The following is a 20,875-nucleotide window of genomic DNA, read 5'->3' as shown; positions in this document are numbered from 1 at the left end:
GTTTGGAAATGTTTATTGGTGTATTGTGTGTCTGCTTTTGTAAAATGAAATGAAAACTGTTCATCACCAGGCTTTCAGATGAGTCAGCACTTTTATCCATCGTGTCATTTAACCTTTCTTCAAACTGCATCAAAAATTGGTGCACCAATTTCGGAGACGGTAAATGGTCACTGGAGCATGGGATCGTTTCTCATCCCCTCAGAGGAATAAAAAACCTTATAATAGTGGGAATCAATGTTGCACTCTGTGTGGAGTTTGACATGTTTCTATACTTCCCAGTGTCCATGTGGTGTTTCTTTGGATCCTTCATCCTCCCTCACTGATCTTTCCAGGATAACCTTCAGATCCACCAAAACCCTAACCAGGATAAACTGCTTACTGAGGATGAATGAATGAAAAAACTTTGGAAAAAAAAAGAAAGAACGAAAGAAAGAAAGAAAGAAAGAAAGAAAGAAAGAAAGAAAGAAAGAAAGAAAGAAAGAAAGAAAAAAAAGATGCTCATGCACACAACTTTGATCTGAACTGAACACAGGGTAGTGTAAAGAATTTATGTCTATAATGTGTGATTAATCGTATATTAACCAAATATTGGGAATATTGGCACATGCCTAGCGCGCATACACAAATACATCAAAATCCTGATATAAAATCAAAGAAAAAGATTAATGTCACACTTCTAAAGAAAGACAACAGACACCCTTGTCCGAGTCTAACAACGCAGGCCATCGGGATTGCGTCGAGAACTTCAGACATTTTTCCTCCCAGTACAGGAACCACTTTTGCTGTGCTCGAGTCTTGTGCTTGTCCTACTGCATCCTGCTTCGTCTCCCGTCGTCTCCGTACGTCGTCGCCTTCTTCAGACGTCCTATAAAAAGATACTAAGAAGCACTTTAAACTGAAAGAGAGACCAGATTTTTTTTCTTTCATATACAGGTGAGATTTTTGGCAGATTTAAAGATATGATGTTGTATTTCTGTAGACTCGACACGTGACCCGGCGGAGCGGACATCGTGTCTGGTTACTGCCGAGCGAATACACACCGACACATACTCACACACACATGGACACAATCGTAATCATTAACACTCGTGCGAGTTCACACAGACTCAAGCAGAACACTGTATCTTTAATCTTTTGGAGGACGGTGGAATCCATCCTGGCTCCAGTTGAGGGCTTGGCTGCTGTGGATTGTGGCTCCATGTTGTGTGTGTTTCTCAGTACATACGTGTGTGTGTGTGTGTGTGTGTGTGTGTGTGTGTGTGAGCATTTTCTTGAGGGATCCGTATCAGCCAGCGTGAGCCGAGCTGCCAGGAAGTGATTTCTTGGCCTGGTTCCTTCTCCAGGAGAGAAGTTGTGTGTTAGAGCCTGGGTCAGTCCCACGTGGCTTTTTTTCATTCACCTTTTTTTTTTTTTTTTTTTTTTTTAATACAATATTCAAGTAGATGACTGAAATGCTGCCCTGTTTTTTAATGTACAGTTACTGGCAGAGACTCCAGGTCCACCATGTCCACTATGGAGTCCATTATGGACCAGGATTTTTTTTGGCACTGCGAGAGTTTTGCTGATGTCAGACGACTCGAGGGTTTTAGCACCCCTCGACGTGGAGAGTTTCTTTTTGTCTCCACAAGTTTTTTATCAGCACGAGACTTGGTCGCCGGTTTGTCCTGTTGTCCAACATGACTAATAGTGTCACTGTGTAATGATGGTTTAAATCCCACTGCATTCCCAATGCGTTATGGCAGATTTATTATTTAAAGGCCTGAACGACACTAAATATATTTAGACGACTAAAAAGGAGTAGTGTGGAGGCGTTAACTCCACTGAATAATCTTATGAATGGCCTGACTAGATATCTGCTCAACACTGATGGGGAAAAAAACAATATTGAAAAAATTAAAAACTACCAAAAAAAGAAAAATAAAAACTTTACATGAGTGAGCATGTTGTGCCTATTACTTTTTTTTTTTATATATATTATTATTTGTTTTTGTTGTTGTTGTTTTTTTCCATTTTTTTTTTTTTTGCAATCCATGACAATCAACATCATGGCTAAATGCTATAGGGCTATAGTCCCGCTCGGCTAGTCATGTTATTGCCACAGTCCTGCTGTTAATGGATGATAAACTATAAGGTTCCACGCACTGAGTTGTGTAAAAGTGGTAGAGCTACAACGTGGTCTCGTACTCCAGCCGCTCCTGGACAAGCATGTCATCCTTGTACTGTAGTCGAGGTGGCGTGGGAGAGTTAGCGATAGCCAAGATGGCTCTGCGTATGCCACGGTCCAGCACGTGCCTTTCCCAGGCAGGGTATCGGTTCCTGCAGACGTCTATTCTGATCACGGTTTCCTCCACGCGTGGCGTGCGAGAGGATGGCGTGGATGGAGCTGTGGGACGAACTTGAAAAACAGGGGCGCATCCATCTCGTTCAGTGTATTTAGCGTCACGATCAGCGTCCCTAGCCAGTGTGCCACCCCTGTTGGAGCGAAGGGAATTGGTAGCACCTTCAGTTGGCATGGCAAAGCTGGTGTTCACGTTGGAATCGTCCAGCTGGCTCAGACTGGCTGAGCGTCCAAATCTCGGCCCGTTGGGATGGAAGAAAGCGTAGTACATGAGCATGAAAACGATTCCTGTGAAGAAGCTGGAAAAGATGACACACAGAGCAGGAACGGCGAAGGCGTCGGTGCCCACCGGCGAGCGGTACAGATACCAGAGCGCGCTGAGCGCCGCATTTTCCAACAAGATCACCAGGTAGTAGATGAAGAGACGGCAGCGCGTGTGTCCCTCCTTCACATTAAACCAGCTGAAGATGTAGATGATCCCCACTACCATGTCAAAGACGATCTCCTCCCACTTAGTGACGCAGAACTCGGTCTCGCAATGAACGATCCAGAAGGTCATAATGCACCAATGCAGCACAATGAAAATTCCGAAGTAGAGCTGGAACACGGAGGCGAATAGGGCGAAGGTCACAACACGTGCCGCAATGGTGAAGAAGTGCCAGCAGAACTGAATAATGACGGCCAGGTAGCTGACAGGCTTCTTGTCATCACGTGAATCTCGTAAAGCCTTCTGGTAGGATGCCAGAGCCCAAGCCAAGGACACCAGTGAGGCAGCAGCAGTCATTCCTGAAACCAGCAAGAGAATGTAGACATGAGCTTTTAAAAGGAAACACAATCAGTTGTCTTTTTCTGACCTCTGACCCCTGCTAAATCTGAAACTATGGAAACCTTTAGGAAGAAAATGATTTGTGGAGTAGCTCGCTAAACAATGCTAACCTTAACACAGCTGATCACAAGGCCAACCTAACAGTTACCAATAATATCAACTCATCTGTGGAATGCTAATCAACCTCTAATTAAATTTACTCCTTATTTACAATATTAGCTTTTACAACATTTTAAGCTAATCAAGTATTTTAAGCTAAGACACTATCAGTTTAGCACAGACTAGCTTTATATTTCACCTCTGAAACACTGTTAACAAAATTTATATATGTGTTTGTGTGTGTGTGTGTGTGTGTGTGTGTGTGTGTGTGTGTGTGTGTGTGTGTGTGTGTGTGTGTGTGTGTGTGTGTGTCTTTACTTTACTGAGTAATGCTAGCATAATAATGCATTGCTAATATCTAAGCTATGGATCAGTACAGTAGGCTAGCATTGTTTTTTCCCCCTGAACAATACATAGTTTTGGACAGATTATATTTTTTATTGTTTTAAAACAATCCACAAAATATTTGCTTTTGGAAAATACCATCCATTTATTATTACTTTGGAGTTCTCCTAGATGAAATGATTCTGATCTAACATGATCAACGCTTTTAGTTTAAATACAGGAAGTAAAGATAACGGCAATAGAAGAACAGGTGGTCGTTCAATTCCACAAATACGTTCATTCTTTATTACATCTTTGAGCATTTGTGGTTCCTGAGTACACAAATGCTAATAAAAAAGAACAGGCTCATAAAAGTTAGCAACTGTGGTTCATTCATCCTGCTTCATCTACCGATTCGGTGGAATTACGAATCCCGAGTAGCGCCGAGGCTTCAAACCAAATTGGAAGTGAAATGTGGAGAATGAATCATGAGGCGGGTTGAACGCCGTTAGCTCCGCAGAGTCTCCTCAGAGGGATGACTTATTTACGCTTGTAGATCGACTCTATGATGTCTGAGCGTGATGCTAACTGCACGGTAGCGGCTCGGTGATGACGGAGGCAGCGGATTATGGGAGAAGATTTCACTTGATGGAGTGTAAAGAGACAATGGTGAAAACTAGAAGCAGGCGAAATCTGAATTTATAGCAAAGAAAAAGAGAGAAAGGCGAGAGAGAGAGAGACATTCCAGATCTCAATGAGGAGAAGGGTACCATGGTTACTAAGGGCTTGTAGTGAAGCAATCGCTCTCCAGGAGGAAGAGAGGAAGCCAGAGAGAACGGAGGAGAAAGTAGGTCGAATGTACAGAGAGAAATCAAGTCCTTAATTAAGAAATAAAAACACATCATTGAGCTTGTTGTAGACAAATAATCAGTGACATGGTGGTACCATGAATCAGACCATTTTACCCACAATGATGTTTTCTTTATTCATTAAAGAATGAGATCAGAGTGCTTTTGACTGCACATGATCTCCAAGTCAACTTCCTTTCTAGTAGCTTCCTGTCAGTGAACCTGTGATTTTTATTAAATGTGCGGAAGCTCCAGTTACAGAGCTGGTGTCTTTTTAACATTTTTTAAAACTACTTATGCACTTCCTTTTGAAGAAAATGAATAAACTCTAAATTAGTTTCAGGATTATTATTCATCTGCCTGGCTTCCTGTTCTCACGCACCACCATGAGAAATGAAGCGTAACACAGATAAAGGCCCAGACACCAAACAGGAACTGATATCACTGAAACTACACGGACTTCACCTGATTTCAGGAGGTCAGTCCACCAGCACACCAGCTGGATGTATATGCGAGAAGAGTGAAATGTATAAGATCCACTGCAAATCCTACTGAATGAAATGTCTTTGAAAGTGTGTGAATATGTTGCGTGTTTTGTCAAGGTCAGACGTAAAAACTCGGCTAACATGAGCATCTGATTCTCTGACAGAGGCAAATGCTTTGTTAAAGTGCTTCTGCATTTTTCTGAAGCTTTTGTTGGAGGTGCTGGTGCTGAACATGTGCACTCACAAAGGTTATGCATTGTTGTTTTCTTCCTAAAGTGCCCTTTATGTCCACAGATTATCGCAGTGGGTGCAGTGGGTCACTGTAGATCTTCTACACTATAATACATGACTGAAAACTCAAGAATTTATTGTTCAAGAGTCATTCACTACTGAGGCATTTTTGAAAGAGCTCAATTGAAAAAATTATATATTAGACAAAAAGGCCACACCCCCTTCTATGAGATTGAGATACAGAGGCCACACCTCCTTCAATGAGACTGACAGATACAGAGGCCACAAATCGTTTACTGAGATTGACAGACAAAAAGGCCACACCTCCTTCACTGAGACTGACAGATACAGTGACCACACCTCCTTCAAAGAGACTGACAGATACAGAGGCCACACCTCCTTCACCGAGACTGACAGATAAAAAGGCCACACCTCCTTCAAAGAAACTGACAGATACAGAGGCCACACCTCCTTCAAAGAGACTGACAGATACAGAGGCCACACCTCCTTCACTGAGACTGACAGATACACAGGCCACACCTCCTTCACTGACAGAAGACAAAAAGGGCACACCTCCTTCATTGAGATTGACAGATAAAAGGCCACACCTCTTTCATTGCGACTGACAGATACAGTGAACACACCTCTTTTACTGAGATTGACAGATAATAAGGCCACACCTCCTTTACCAAGACTGACAGACATTTACGTTTACAGCATTTGGCAGATGCCCGTATCAAGAGCGACGTACATAAGTGCTTAAATCTCTAACATTGAATACATTAATGCTGGTTCACTAGGTTACATACTTACAGACAAAAAGGCCACACCTCTTTCACAGAGACTGACAGATACAGAGGTCACACCTCCTTCACTGAGATTGACAGATACAGAGGTCACACCTCTTTCACTGAGACTGACAGATACAGAGATCACACTTTCTTCATCAAGACTAACAGATACAGAGGCCACACCTCCTTCACCGAGATTGACAAATAAAGAGGCTACATCTCCTTCACTGAGACTGACAGATACAGAGGCCACACCTCCTTCACTGAGACTGACAGATACAGAGGCCACACCTCCTTCACCGAGACTGACAGATACAGATGCCACACCTCCTTCACAGAGACTGACAGATACAGAGGCCACACCTCCTTCACAGAGACTGACAGATACAGATGCCACACCTTCACAGAGACTGACAGATACAGTGACCACACCTCCTTCACTGAGACTAACAGATACAGATGCCACACCTTCACCGAGACTGACAGATACAGAGGCCACACCTCCTTCACTGAGACTAACAGATACAGAGGCTACACCTTCACTGAGACTGACAGATACAGATGCCACACCTCCTTCACTGAGACTAACAGATACAGAGGCCACACCTCCTTCACTGAGACTAACAGATACAGATGCCACACCTTCACTGAGACTGACAGATAAAGAGGCCACACCTCCTTCACAGAGACTAACAGATACAGAGACCACACCTCCTTCACCGAGACTGACAGATACAGAGACCACACCTCCTTTACTGAGATTGACAGATACAGAGGCCACACCTCCTTCACTGAGACTGACAGATACAGAGGCCACACCTCCTTCACTGAGACTGACAGATACAGAGGCCACACCTCCTTTAATGATACTGATTGCTTACAAATTAAATTGCATCTAAAATGTGTATTTTACTTATTTCCTTAACAAACAAAAACAGTATTTCAAAAAGTATGGCATGATGATGACATCGCAAAATGTGATAAAACGACCAAAATACAGAATTGTGTAACTGAGATGACATCATCGCTGTAGCAGTATGGTGAGGTGCTGTGACATAATACATAGTACATTTCTTTTTTTATATGAACTGAAACATCTTCAGGAAGTCCAGTCGGATTAACTAACTACTGTCTGCTGGACGATTAAAACGATCTGGACGGCTGAACAGAGAGCAATCAGCAGACAATCAGCAGACGCCACTGCCATGACTTTCATTCATCCTTTCCTGAAATCCGGCAATGCAGACGCAGCGGGAAGATAAAAACGTCAATGACTGGGTTATACGAGAGAGACAGACAGAGAGAGAGAGAGAGAGAGAGAGAGAGAGAGAGAGAGAGAGAGAGAGAGAGAGAACAATCTCATCCATTCAGGTCCAATGCAACACACCATGTGAGGAGGGCCTCGTGTTACACCGCTTACGACATCTCACTCGAAAATGACACCTTCATGTCAAAGTTTCAAACCATTTCTACCTGTAAGCATGTTTACATTTACGTTATAGCAGCTATTAAGTTAGAGAAGAAAGACAAAAATTATCAAATTAAAATTAAGTGTTTTTTTTTTGTGAAAAGGTTCAAGTTTATACTTCCTGTTTCAGTTCTGTCAGAAAAAAAAAAAAAAAACAAGAGCCATGCCTGTTTAGTATAGAAATGATAAAGCGCATTCGATATAATATTATTTATGTTTTGATTATCTACCTTTTTGATCATCTAACGGTGCTCTGGAAAAAACAAAAAAAAAGAATGAAATGGAATCCGATTCGTTCTTCTGGCCTTTAACACCAGGGATCACCGCAGTCCATTTCATTTGCTATCTCACTGGAACATTTATCTTGCTCTATCAGTCTCTTGCTTCTCTCCTAATTACTTTTTCCCTCAAAGCAGATTGAAGGAGATCAGGTTTGTTCCTCTTCGTCCTCATTCTCTTCCGCCGTGCTGTCCTGTCTTTTTGGAGTGGTGGGATGAACAGAATTATGCGAACATCTTATGTGTCACAGACGACAGTAATCAGACCTGGTTCTCTGGCTGCAGCTTTCGGACACAACCCGAGTTATAAAAGATGCCGAAGCACGACGCTCTCTGTGTGTGTATCGTTTAGTTTGTACTCTAGCCAGAGTATGTTTACAAATCTTCGGTTCACCGAGCTTATTTTTGATGCCTTATTTATATATTTAACCCACTTAGATTAAATCCAGCCCATTAGGAACCCGATGTGGTTTAATGACTACGTTGTGAAGTGGGATAATTAACGGGCAGAGGCCAGGCTGTAATTTTTCTTCCCTGTGCTTCAGTCTGATGCTTGCAGACTCTCCTCCTCTTCTTCTTCTTCTGCTCCTCCTTTACCAATTTTGCCCTTCCTCTCTCCCTCCCTCCCTCATCCTTCCTTCTTTTCCACCCTCATGCGCATGCAGCACATCCTGAGGAGACGGTCGCCACGGGAACTGAGGCCGAGTCAGGGAGGTGACGTAATGCTCCCGTCTCTTCGTGGAGGCTGCGGTAATTCAGGACAGGCACAGAGGGAAGAGAGTGTGTGTGTGTATCTGTGTCTGTGCATGTGTGAGAGTGAGTGAGAGTGAGTGAGAGAGAGAGAGAGAGAGAGAGAGAGAGAGAGAGAGAGAGAGAGAGAGAGAGAGAGAGAGAGAGAGAGAGAGAGAGAGAGAGAGAGCTCACTGCAATGTCTTCTGTCAGACCTCCTTTTAAAGAATTTAGTACCTATTATTACCACCTCAGTAATAAACCTCTGATGCAGTTTATTTTAGCTCAAGTTAGTGTTTTTATAGACCGTAGGTTGCTCTGTTGAAAAGACAATAAGACATGTCCCTAAATCCTGTCTGCTTATAGAAAAATATCAATATTTATCTTCTGTAGTCAGTGTGTCTATAAAGGGCCAAATCCAATCACATTCAGACATTTCCTCCTGCAACATAGACATACTGTAGACATGGCTTTAAGCATTGTTTTTTTTTTTTTTAATTTGAAATTGTTTTGTATCATTTCATCATCATTTTCCTTTTTATTTCTACATATAAAAATAGGAACTGTTGCAACTTTAATATTTCAGAAGAAAAATGATGATCTGAATTTTTTTTTTAAAGAATTATAGCCAAAACTCAGAATACAAAGAGATTCATCGGATCAATGTGTCCATTTATGTTGCTCCATTATTTATTTATTTATTTAAAATAAAAAAATGGAAGAAAAAAAGAAAACAGATTTGATTTATTTACGTCACTACTTATTTTTACTTGGCACCTATTGAATAATCTTTCATAATTTTTTTTCAACATAAAATCATAAAGAAATATTATTTATTTTTATTGTTTACATCACATATTAATTTTTTTAATCATTAAATTAATACAAATCTGAATATAGCAAAGTAAAGATAGATAAATAAATCTGCTACAGTGCATTTCAGTGACCTACCAGCACAGACTAATGTCAGTGTAAGATGTGTACTCTGTAAACTTCTTCGGTTTTCAGAAATGATGAGATAAACACATGCAGAAATACTTAAAATGGGTGATTAAAATCAATTTAAATTGCGGCGTTCTTATCCTGCAGATTTCTTTGAGCTGACATGTTTTACTCCTTTCCCTTCACCTTCTCTGTGTTTTTTTTTTCTGTGCACAGACTAACAGCAATCTGTAATCTATCCTTCCTGCTACTACAGTATCTACCCAGTAATTGCTTATACACATCTAGGTCATTCATTCATTTAAATAGTCTTGAATGAATCTGAAATGGTGCTATGTAGAAATAAGATGAAATGCTGCATAAAACACCATTTCTTGTTCTAAAGCCAAAATGAAGGAACGTGCATACGTGCAGCGATATCAGTAACTCTCTAAAAGCATCACACTTCACATGATCTGAGAAACACAAAGATCTTTTATTAATCCGGATCAATAACATAATTAGGTCAGTGCTGTGATCAGAAAGAATATGCCATAGATACGACTAGAGAGAGAGACAGAGAGAGACGCATAGGAAATGCCTCCTTTAATGGAGCTGACAGATATGTAAGCCACGCCTCTTTTACTGGGGCTGACAGATACATAGGCCACACCTCCTTCACTGGTGCTGACAGATACATAGGCCATGCCTCCTTTACTTCGGGTGACAGATATGTAAGCCACGCCTCTTTTACTGGGGCTGACAGATACATAGGCCACACCTCCTTCACTGGTGCTGACAGATACATAGGCCATGCCTCCTTTACTTCGGGTGACAGATACATAGGCCACGCATCCTTCACTGGTGCTGACAGATACATAGGCCACGCCTCCTTTACTGGGGTTGACAGATACATAGGCCACGCATCCTTCAGTGGGGCTGAAAATACATAGGCCATGCCTCGTTTACTGGGGCTGACAGATACATAGGCCATGCCCCCTTCACTGGGGCTGAAAGATTCATAGGCCACGCCTCCTTCACTGGGGCTGACAGATTCATAGGCCACGCCTCCTTTACTGGGGCTGACAGATATATAGATACAGAACTGTCAGATACCTAGTCACAAAACTATTCATATCCATATGGAGACTCAATATGGTGTCTGTGTAAATGGGTATATTGTTATTTCTAAGGGATACCTACTGTGTGTGTGTGTGTATGTGTGTGTGTGTGTGTGTGTGTGTGTTCGCGTGCGTGTGTGTGCAACCACTAAACGCTATTAATCATTAATAACCTTCACACATAAAGCTACATCTGCTCTAAAAACAACTGACAATATAAACCTCAGTGGGTAAAAAAACAAAATAGGAGAACGGCATCATAATAGACAACTCAGGACTATACATAAGTCGCCGTGAAGCCGCTGTTCTCCGCAACTGTGGTCAAATTGGAAAATAACACAATTTCATTGGCCGATAATACGTAATTACATATTAAATTACATTTTCAATACCATAAACATGCCATCTCTACGCAGAGTTTACAACGAACTTTAAATAAGCTCCTATAAAGGGCCCTGAGGCTGAACAGTGCTTGAAATGTAACAAAGAAAGAGAGAGAGAGAGAGAGAGAGAGAGAGAGAGAGAGAGAGAGAGAGAGAGAGAGAGAGAGAGAATTGGCAGTACTGAATAAAAATCCAGTACCTATGTAGCCACGTATCACTATTTATTTAATTAAGCAATATGTAATAATGCAATGTGTAATAATGTTCATGATAAATCCACTTTTTCACTCATTAATCACGCATTAAAAGATGCTTTTTCTGTTGTAGGGAACTTAAAAATAGGATTATCGTAGAAGATCAATAAGACCGAGTCGTGCCGAGAGAACACAGAGTTTCAGAAATCGATCAGCGAGACTCTGGGTGTAAATGGCACAAGCGCTTCTAACTTTACTCACAAAAAAAAAAAAAAAAGACCAAGTGCAAAGTGCACAGTTCTGCCAAATCTCCTGAAAAAAGTCACTGATTTTGCTGTGCTTTTTTTCTGTTGGAAAACTTAAACACAAACACACACTGCAGGGTAGAGGAGTGTGGCTGAGCCGCCCACAGTCTCACAGATTCCAAAAAAAAAAAGTGGGCCCTTATATAAAGCATTAAAATTGCAAAAAGAAATCTCAAATGTTCCCTAAAAATGGCCAGATTTTATTATTATTATTATTATTATTATTATTATTATTATTATTATTATTATTATTATTATTATTATGAGAAATATATATATAGATAGATAGATAGATAGATAGATAGATAGATAGATAGATAGATAGATAGATAGATAGATAGATAGATAGATAAATAATCTGTATTAGCTGGCAACACTTCCTTCACTAGCCTTTAATAGCTGTTCATAAGCCTTCACTAGCCTTTATAACCATTCACTATCAGTCTCTAGCCTTCATTAGCATATTATATGATATTTATTGCACCACCTTGCACAGCCTGAAGTTTGTGAGTCTGGATGATGATGCAGAGCTGCAGGACAAGCTGAGGCGCACTCTCCAGGAAGGTAGCGAGCAGGTGGAGCATGCTGACATCAGCATACTCGTACACCATCCTCCAGTAGAACCTCCAGCGGTCGTTCTCGCCACTGCGCCTGCTCCGGATGCCCAAGTAGATGGTGTGGAAATACCTGAGGACCACAGAGGACCAGAAGAGGTTTTATAATCATTCAAATTAGAACTCTGGTATACTGAAATATACTATTTTAACTGGAAATTTGTAAATATCATTTATAACATTTTTTATCTTGGATTCAGGTTTAAAACCTCACAGATATAAACAATAAAGGCAAATGTAGAAATTCAGAAGCAGAAGCATAAAAACATTTGGAGCTCAGGGAAAATCAAGGAATTTCTTCTACAGAACAATTCAGCACTTTTCCATCTACAGTATAAATCATATTTATATGTGATGTTCATTAGTCCAGTATTTGTAGAATCTGTGCCAAAGTTACCAAGCCACTTTACGTTGTTGTTTCCAATTAATTTGTCATCCGTCTTGAAACGTTTGTTCCTTAATCGTGTTATTCCACATTTCTAAGCAACTTCTCCACCTGAGCTGCACTGAAACAAAGTTATTTGTGATATTTCTGCATTGTTTCCACTCTGTCCCAGATTGAGGATCTACAGTACTGAGTGCTCAGCTGCTGCCTCTAAGGCAGGGATAAGGTAGTTAGCGCCTCAGCGACTCGGCAGCTAGGAGGCTTTACGACTTTTAGGACTCTTTCCATATCTGAAGTGCTTTTGGCTTTACTACTGCATCTCTGCCAAAAACAGACAGACCCTGATCCCTGATGGGCAACCAGCCAAACAGACACACACACACACACACACACACACACACACACACACACACACACACACACACACACACACACACACACACACACACACACACACACACAGAGTAGGTACCAAAAAGCAGAGTCTACTACCAACCACTTTTTTATTCCATCTGTCATGAAAAAACAAATAAAATGTTATTATATTGTTCTTTTCCATAAGGAATTAATAACAGTTGTTTACACCACAACTCTACCAAATGCTGCATTCTGATTTGCCGTGAGATTTTGATTAATATCCTATAACAGCAGCTTTGACAGTAGTGCAGGTTTATGCAAATTTGCTCATTCTAATGTTTTCTATAGTTACAGCTCATTATACATTGTCGTTATGGTAAGGTTTTCTGTAAGGGGATGATTATTTAGCAAGACATCTGGAAGGAGTCTCCAGTGTCAGCACTTTGGTAAACAAAGTCAGATGGTCAGATGAAAAGCTGTAACTTTAGTTCATTCATTTTATACCACTTATCCGAACTTCTTGGGTCACGGGGAGCCTGTGCCTATCTCAGGCGTCATTGGGCATCAAAGCAGGATACACCCTGGATGGAGTGCCAACCCATCGCACGGCACACACACACTCTCATTCACACACAGTACGGACAATTTTCCCGAGATGCCAATCAACCTACCATGCATGTCTTTGGACCGGGGGAGGAACCCCTGAGGCACGGGGAGAACTTGCAAACTCCACACACAAAAGGCGGACCGGGACTTGAACCCCCAACCCTGGTGGTGTAAGTCAAACATGTTAACCACTAAGCCACCGTGCCCCCCGTGTAACTTTAGTTCTTTGTGGGGGTTTTTTCATAAATGTTGTTTTAATCATTTTTACCGAGAGCAGTAAATCTATTGGCTGCTAAGGTAAGTAAGGAATGCTAATTGCTATGAGGTACCAACTTCACTCTCTAACCACACACTTGCCTCATATAATAACAATGTTTACCTCAATAACATCATTTTCACAAAACAGCTATCTAGCTAGTGTTACACCACATAAATCGTCAGTGACACAACACTACACCTAGCTTGCTGTATGGGTGGCTACTACAGATGCAATTAAAGGCAGGGTCTCCGATTTTTGAGAAATGCTTCAGAAAACTTAGTCGAAACAACAAACTAAAAATCAAAACAAACATGTAGCCAATGAGCAGAAAGGGGCGTGTCTTATCAATATGCGGTGGAGAGAGTGTTCAGTGCGCATGTCTGACATTAGCACAAAGTGGTTACAAAGAAAGAAAGCGAAGAAACGCTAAACGCTGTTACTACACAAAACGCGGTTGTAGCTGCCTCTCTACATTACTATGATAGAAAAAAGGTGTTATTTGTGTAGTAACAGCGTTTAGCTCAGGAGTTATTGACTCGGGAAACTCCAATCTGTGAATATGTGGCCAACTTCCTGCTCCTTCAGTTCTCTCCAGCGCTGGAAAGCTGATCCTATATTAACACGTCCTACTTCTTGCCTTATCGTAAGCCTTTCTTCACTTTCTTTCTTTGTTTTTATCCTCCATGTCAATGTTAAAACCGCTTTCTGCTAATGTCACACATGCGCACTGAACACTCTCTCCGCCGCATATTGACAAGACCCGCCCCTTTCTGCTCATTGGCTACACATTTGTTTTGATTTTTACTTTGTCGTTCGGACTCAGTTTTCTGAAGCATTTCTCAAAAATCGGAGACCCTGCCTTTAATATACAAAGAAACAACATTTAAGATGCTGAGTGTGTGTTACTCTATACTTTATACTACTATAGCTAATATACGCTTGAGAGATACACCCAAATAAACAAATAAACTGTTTTGTTTCTTTAAACAATCTTGTGAGCTAAAAATCATAATTTATAAAGCTTCAGTTCAACACTTCTTTCAGCACGGCTCATTACTGAGCAACCTGCATGAACCAAGTCTCACACTTTCAGCCTGACACGTGTCTCTCTCTCTCTCTCTCTCTCTCTCTCTCACACACACACACACACACACACACACACACACACACACACACACACACACACACACACACACACACACACACACACACTCAAGCAGCACTCGAACTGAACACTGGAAGCTGACGTAGGTGCTGCGGCGCTGAAATCTTGGAGCAAAACTGAGAACGTTGAGCTGGAAGTAAAACGCTAATAAGAACGGCTATTGGCTTTCAAGTGGGCCTGACCTAACAAGAAAGGACATTATTTACATTGACATTATTTCCTGTCCAGTGTCACCCAAATGAAACGAGGTTCCCTTCTGAGTCAAACTTTTCAAAGTTTCTTCCTCATATCATCTCAGGGAGGTTTTCCTCGCCACGGTCGCCTCAGACTTGCTCATTAGCAATAGATGTTAGAGATATAATAGTAACTCTTTATTTCTATACTTATGTAAAGCTACTTTGCGCTATAGGCCTACATATACATTGAATTGACTTGAATCGAACTATCGACGAGTAACGTTAGTATTAATGTTCACGTTAACGAACGTGGTCTTTGTTCTTCCAACTTCACGTTTACAATGTTAACGATGTAAACTGTACATCACTCATGGATTCTGATGGGCATTGAGTCATCTTTAATAATAATAATAATAATAATAATAATAATAATAATAATAATAATAATAATAATAATGCACCTGGTATTCATATTTGTCCTTGTATTCAGTGAAACATTTTCTGTTCAGTCTGTTCGTATTTGTTTACTAGAATTTAACCTTCCCATCATTAGCATGCTAACTGCTTGGTTTTCATTTAGTGTTGCTATGTTGTTGTTGCTTTTCCTTATCGTTTTTTTGCTGCCACACGTATTCTTTCGTATGTTTAATGTATTAATGGAGGTCATAAGAGACCAAGACATAAAGCCGTCATGTGGCTGGGGGGATAAAATCCCACAGGGAGAAGAAACACATACATACTGTGTTTATGTACGAAAAACAAGGTTGAATATGTGCGTGTACGTGTGCGTGTGTGTGTAGGCGCTGTACCGTATTTCAATATCTCAAACAGGTTTCAGGTCTGCTGCCACAAACTGTCTTTTAGACACAATTCGACCGTGTGAAACTGCTAGGATTTCGGCTCACATTCGCGACGCCGCCTGCACCGTCTTCATCACTGCCTCCAAAATCTTCAGCATTAACAGGCACCACACATACACACACACACACACACACATACACACACACACACACACACACACACACACACACACACACACACACACACACACACACACACACACACACACACACACACACACCACACACACCTCTGGCTTGGAGAGTTCACACACTTCCTCACCTGCCAATCAGACAGCAGAAAACATTCCTCAGAGAGAGAGACAGTCCCGTTTGCGTTGTTATCGCAGGTTGCATCATGCTTTCAGGTTTATTTTCGATTACAACAATCCCATCACACACACATATACACACACACACACACACACACACACACACACACACACACACACACACACACACACACACACACACACACACACACCACTGAGCCACTGAGCCACAAGAGATCGTTCATCTTGGAAATAAATAAGTAAATAAATAAAGACGCAAAGTAAAATTTGTGACAAAGCCAGATATCGCGGTTGATTCATGGTGAAATAAGTGCAGTGTGATATTTAATTTCAACTTTTTATACCAGTTATCTATCACAGCACATATGTTCCATTATCGTGCTCGATCACTCGTTTTTATCGTCCACAGGGGCTTGTAAACAGAACAACAGGGGCTTGTCTACGCATGACAATAAATTTAGTTAGAATATTGTGTTATTTACTGACAAAAAAACCCCTAATTGTTGAAACGGTGAAATTTCCTGTTTGTGTAAGCATCACGGAAGGAGTCTCCAGTGACACCAGTAACATCTATCTGCAAGTTTCATGACATCATCAGGACTAAAAAGCTTGCAGTTTTGTGATCTCTTCACAGAGAAAGTGATTAAAAAACGATGTAAATGATATAAAGCAAAGTCTTTCTGATTCAAATATTAACTATTACTTAGTGAATAATCGATCATTTATTATCACTGATGGATTGTGCAATATTAAAAAGACGAAATTAAAAGATAAAAGAAAGAAAACGACTAATAAAATAAAATGAATTTATTAAATGACATGACAGTTCGACTTTTTTCCAGGGCTTCAGTACATTTAGTTCATAAACAAGATCTGATCTACGCTTTTGGAGCTGAATTAGGAAACCAATTCATCTATAGTCCAATCACACAGCCTGACTCGACTAGCTCATTCTGACTCCACTAGAATATGAAACACAGGCTATAATGCATACATACCTGTACCAGGTTCTTCAAAAATATATTGACAGGGTTTTAAAACAGGTCATTTTTGTTGTTTCTGATGACTTTATGTGTGTGTGTGTGTGTGTGTGTGTGTGTGTGTGTGTGTGTGTGTGTGTGTGTGTGTGTGTGTGAAACACTTTTAATTACTCGATTATGCTGCTTTTATCTACTCGTGTCAGCATTTGACCTCAGCCTACGTTTTCAGATTCCAAAAATGGATAAGCCTCAGATGAATCTGACCGCCTCGGCTCGGCATCGGCGTTGTGCCCAGATTAATAATTCAGTCATTTATTCATTCATTCATTTTCTATCGCTTATCCGAACTACCACGGGTCACAGGGAGCCTGTGCCTATCTCAGGCGTCATCGGGCATCAAGGCAGGATACACCCTGGACGGCGTGCCAACCCATCGCAGGGCACACACACACACACACACACTCTCATTCACTCATGCAGTCGGATTAATAATAATAATTTAAATTACATTTACCAGACACCCTTATCCAGAGTGGCTTACATTTTATACTTAGAAGTGAGCAACTGAGGATTGAGGGCCTTGCTTAGGGGCCCAGAAGTGGAAGCTTGGTGGTCCTGGAATTGGTAGACCAACACCTTAACCACTAGGTGACCACATCCCCTTTCATCTGATTCCATAACACACACACACACACACACACACACACACACACACACACACACACACACACACACACACACACACACACACACACACACACACACACAAACACAAGTTTTATACAAAGTCAAAACTGAAAAAATCTTTATTTAATAACCTCCTTCCTTTTTCATAAATTTGTGTGTGTAAATTTGAGTTTGTTGTTGACTATTCTGTTTAAAAGACAGAAACGCTTCAGTTGTAATTCATACCTTATTAATTAAAATGGAGATTTTTTTTCAAAAAAAAAAAAAACAGCAGAATGCATGAGATGTAATTTGGAAACATGTGAGGGTGGTGGTGGTAAAGGAACAAGGGGGTTGGACAGCAGGAGCTCTAACCTGAGAATGAACCTGACACGGTCACACGAGAGCGAGTCTGTCATTGTTTATTCATAAACACCGCAGCCGAGACATGTAGAGAACATAGAGAGAGTAGAGTGGGTTAGATAAAGCTCTGTATATGTCGGATGGGTTTGGTATTGGGTGGCGAGTTTGATCAATCTTATTGTCAATGTTTCAGAAGAAATCGAAGTGTAATTTTAAATAATAACTGAAACTTTCTGCATCATGTTTGAAGGCCACTGTGATCAACATGAACCACATGTGATTTGGTAGGCATCGGGTTTCATCAGGACTCATTTAAAAGAGAAAAAAACAAACAAACTACATCGCAATTCCATATACAGTACAAAACATGTACAGATAAATAGTGAGCTAGTGGAGTGAGCTTAACTAGCTAGCTAGATGTTTTGTTGTTTCACAGTAAGCTCTGTTCTTCCTTATGTCATCTCAGGAAGTTCTTTCCTCGTCATCGTCACGCTTGTCTCCTCTGAATTGTTCTTTGTTGATATAAATCTACATCACTTAATGATTCGATTTGTTCTGTTTGATTCATGAATTATTAGCCGTGCTTGCATTTGTGGGTAATTTGTGCATCTTTAGGTTGCAGCTGTATCTCTGCAGTAGTGACAGAATTAAGCAGGGATTGATAACCCAGGCCTCCACACGGCCCCGGAGAGTTGGTGTCTGATGGGAGGCCATCCAGCGCCATGATAAATGTTTCCTGTCCCGCTGCCAAAGGAACCGACTCATTCCAAATCAATTGAACCTTGTTATTGAACAATTACCGAGGCCCCTTTTTCTGCACAGCATAGAATAAGAAGGTCAGAAGGATACAGCATTGTAAATAATGTCCCGCGCCGCTTATTATCGCATACTAAATTCCTGACACTTCCATTTTTCCGGTGTTTACCGCTCACTGAGAGGACATACGTTCGGCAGCTACAATGCCAGAGATCGTGAGAGCGATGAAAAATAATCTCACATGATTGACAGCTTGGAGGTATCTCATAAGAATCGCTGAAGAGAGCAAATTCAGCACTGTCGGATAAACGAGTGATCCGGCGTAATTAAAAGATTATTCAAGTCATAATGGATTAATAATAAACATTTTGATTCCTATTAATATTCTGCCGCATAGCACTTGCTGTAGAACATCCTGCAATTAAGAGATTAAGACTGATAGCAGTTAGTCATGGCGCTTAACAGATGCTTAATTCAAAAAGGAAAAGAAAAACAGAGAGGAGAATGTCGGAGGATGGATTGAACACTCGAGTCAGCATGGCACAGCAGGGACGTGCCAGTCCGTCATGCCAAAGGGCAGCATCGATGCTGTCACATCACAGCATCATGCCGTGACAGAGCACTGTTACCATGGCGAGCGCTTCTCCAAGTGGATCCTGACATTCACTTTAGACAACAAGCGAGGGAGGGAAGGGTGGACAAAGAAAGAGGGAGCAGGACGATGAGACAAAGATTGAGAGGCTACTAAAGAAATCCCCCCCTACACACACACACAGATTGCCGCAGAGGTTTGTGGGTAGGCGCCCTCTGCGGCTAATGCAGCCCTCATTAGGTTCGTAGAGAGCAAGTCCCTCCAGGCCACTGTGCTCTGACACCGGAGAGTAACAAGTACATGCTTTTAGCTCCTATTTACAGACGACTTCTCTTTTATATGCAAAGGTTACATCATCACAAAATGTCAACCTAACCTCCGGAAAGCCTCAACAAGGGTTGTCTAGCTTAACTTTCCTCTTCGCTACTTTTTTGGATTTCGAATTTGTTACCATGATGGTGTTTGTATGTGCTGAGTCACAGCTAGCATGACAGATTTGTTGCATCATGTGGTGAAATTTCAAACCTTGAACTCATAAATGCTCCAGCCAGTCCCATTCCCTGTGCCTGATTAAAGGCTCTTTTGATCGAAACACTTTATCAGAGGAATTTTCTAAATGATCGGTTCTGCGTTGCTGTTCCAATTAAAAAGGAATTGCCATTTAAATGAAGGAGTCCTGTTTTGTGTGTGTGTCCCACTGAGAGCCAACTGACAGAGTGTACACCTGACTGGACTAGAAAATAACACCCAGCCTAGTGAAACAATGCTTTATAAGCCCTGAGAATATTTACAAAATATACAAGCAACATCCAACACCGTGTTGGTTAAAAGGCAATGACAACGATAATGACAACTGAGCCAGGCTCATAGCCCAACGACATGAAACTATACGAAAAACTACAGCTATGAAGATTCAATAATACTGACCGATAACACACCATGAAGCACCCAAAAAACACATGATCATGGCTAACACATTTTTACACCCAACAGTGTAAAAATACCAAAGATATACCTAAAATATCTACTGCCTTATGCCCTGAACAATAGCACCAGACTGCCTCAATTAGCACCCATATACCCCCTGCAATATGAAAGAACACAACATGAATCATACAGCTATGACTATCCAGCACTATAGCCAACACTGACCCAGCACCAAGGCAATGACAAGTAACATCAAAAACGCTGAACAAAACACCACCCGACTCACAGCAAACCCCAATACAGCCAACAATACTACACTCCACCCCCTCATAAAGCACCTAACAGCACACACCAACCCAACCTACACCCATCACTGTTCAGCTACAGCAAGAACTCAACACCCAATTCAACATTTAATCGCACATACCACTAGAAATCCAAATTACCCCACAACTACCTCAAGTACTACCTCAATAACAAAACATCAGACAGGCCAAATATTTGGCAATATGCAACCACTAAACTCCTCTACAGTGGTCAGGAACACAGAACCAAC

At 41.1% G+C, this 20,875-nt stretch overlaps 1 protein-coding gene across 1 annotated transcript in view; it reads right to left on the bottom strand.

The window, feature by feature from the left end:
• Positions 1-518: 518 nt before the first annotated feature.
• Positions 519-20,875, bottom strand: part of xkr4 (XK related 4) — a 41,233-nt gene continuing 20,876 nt past the window's right edge. The window contains exons 2-3 of the mRNA XM_027142901.2: positions 11,829-12,028; positions 519-3,124 (exon numbers count right to left, since the gene is read on the bottom strand). Of these exons, the coding sequence (XP_026998702.1) occupies positions 2,166-3,124; positions 11,829-12,028 (1,159 nt within the window). The 3' untranslated portion in view covers positions 519-2,165. The remainder of the gene's footprint in view (positions 3,125-11,828; positions 12,029-20,875) is intronic.

Source organism: Tachysurus fulvidraco, chromosome 22 (assembly GCF_022655615.1).
Source record: "Tachysurus fulvidraco isolate hzauxx_2018 chromosome 22, HZAU_PFXX_2.0, whole genome shotgun sequence".
In the NCBI taxonomy this organism is placed as follows: Eukaryota; Metazoa; Chordata; class Actinopteri; order Siluriformes; family Bagridae; genus Tachysurus; species Tachysurus fulvidraco.
This window is presented reverse-complemented; position numbering and strand designations above follow the sequence as displayed.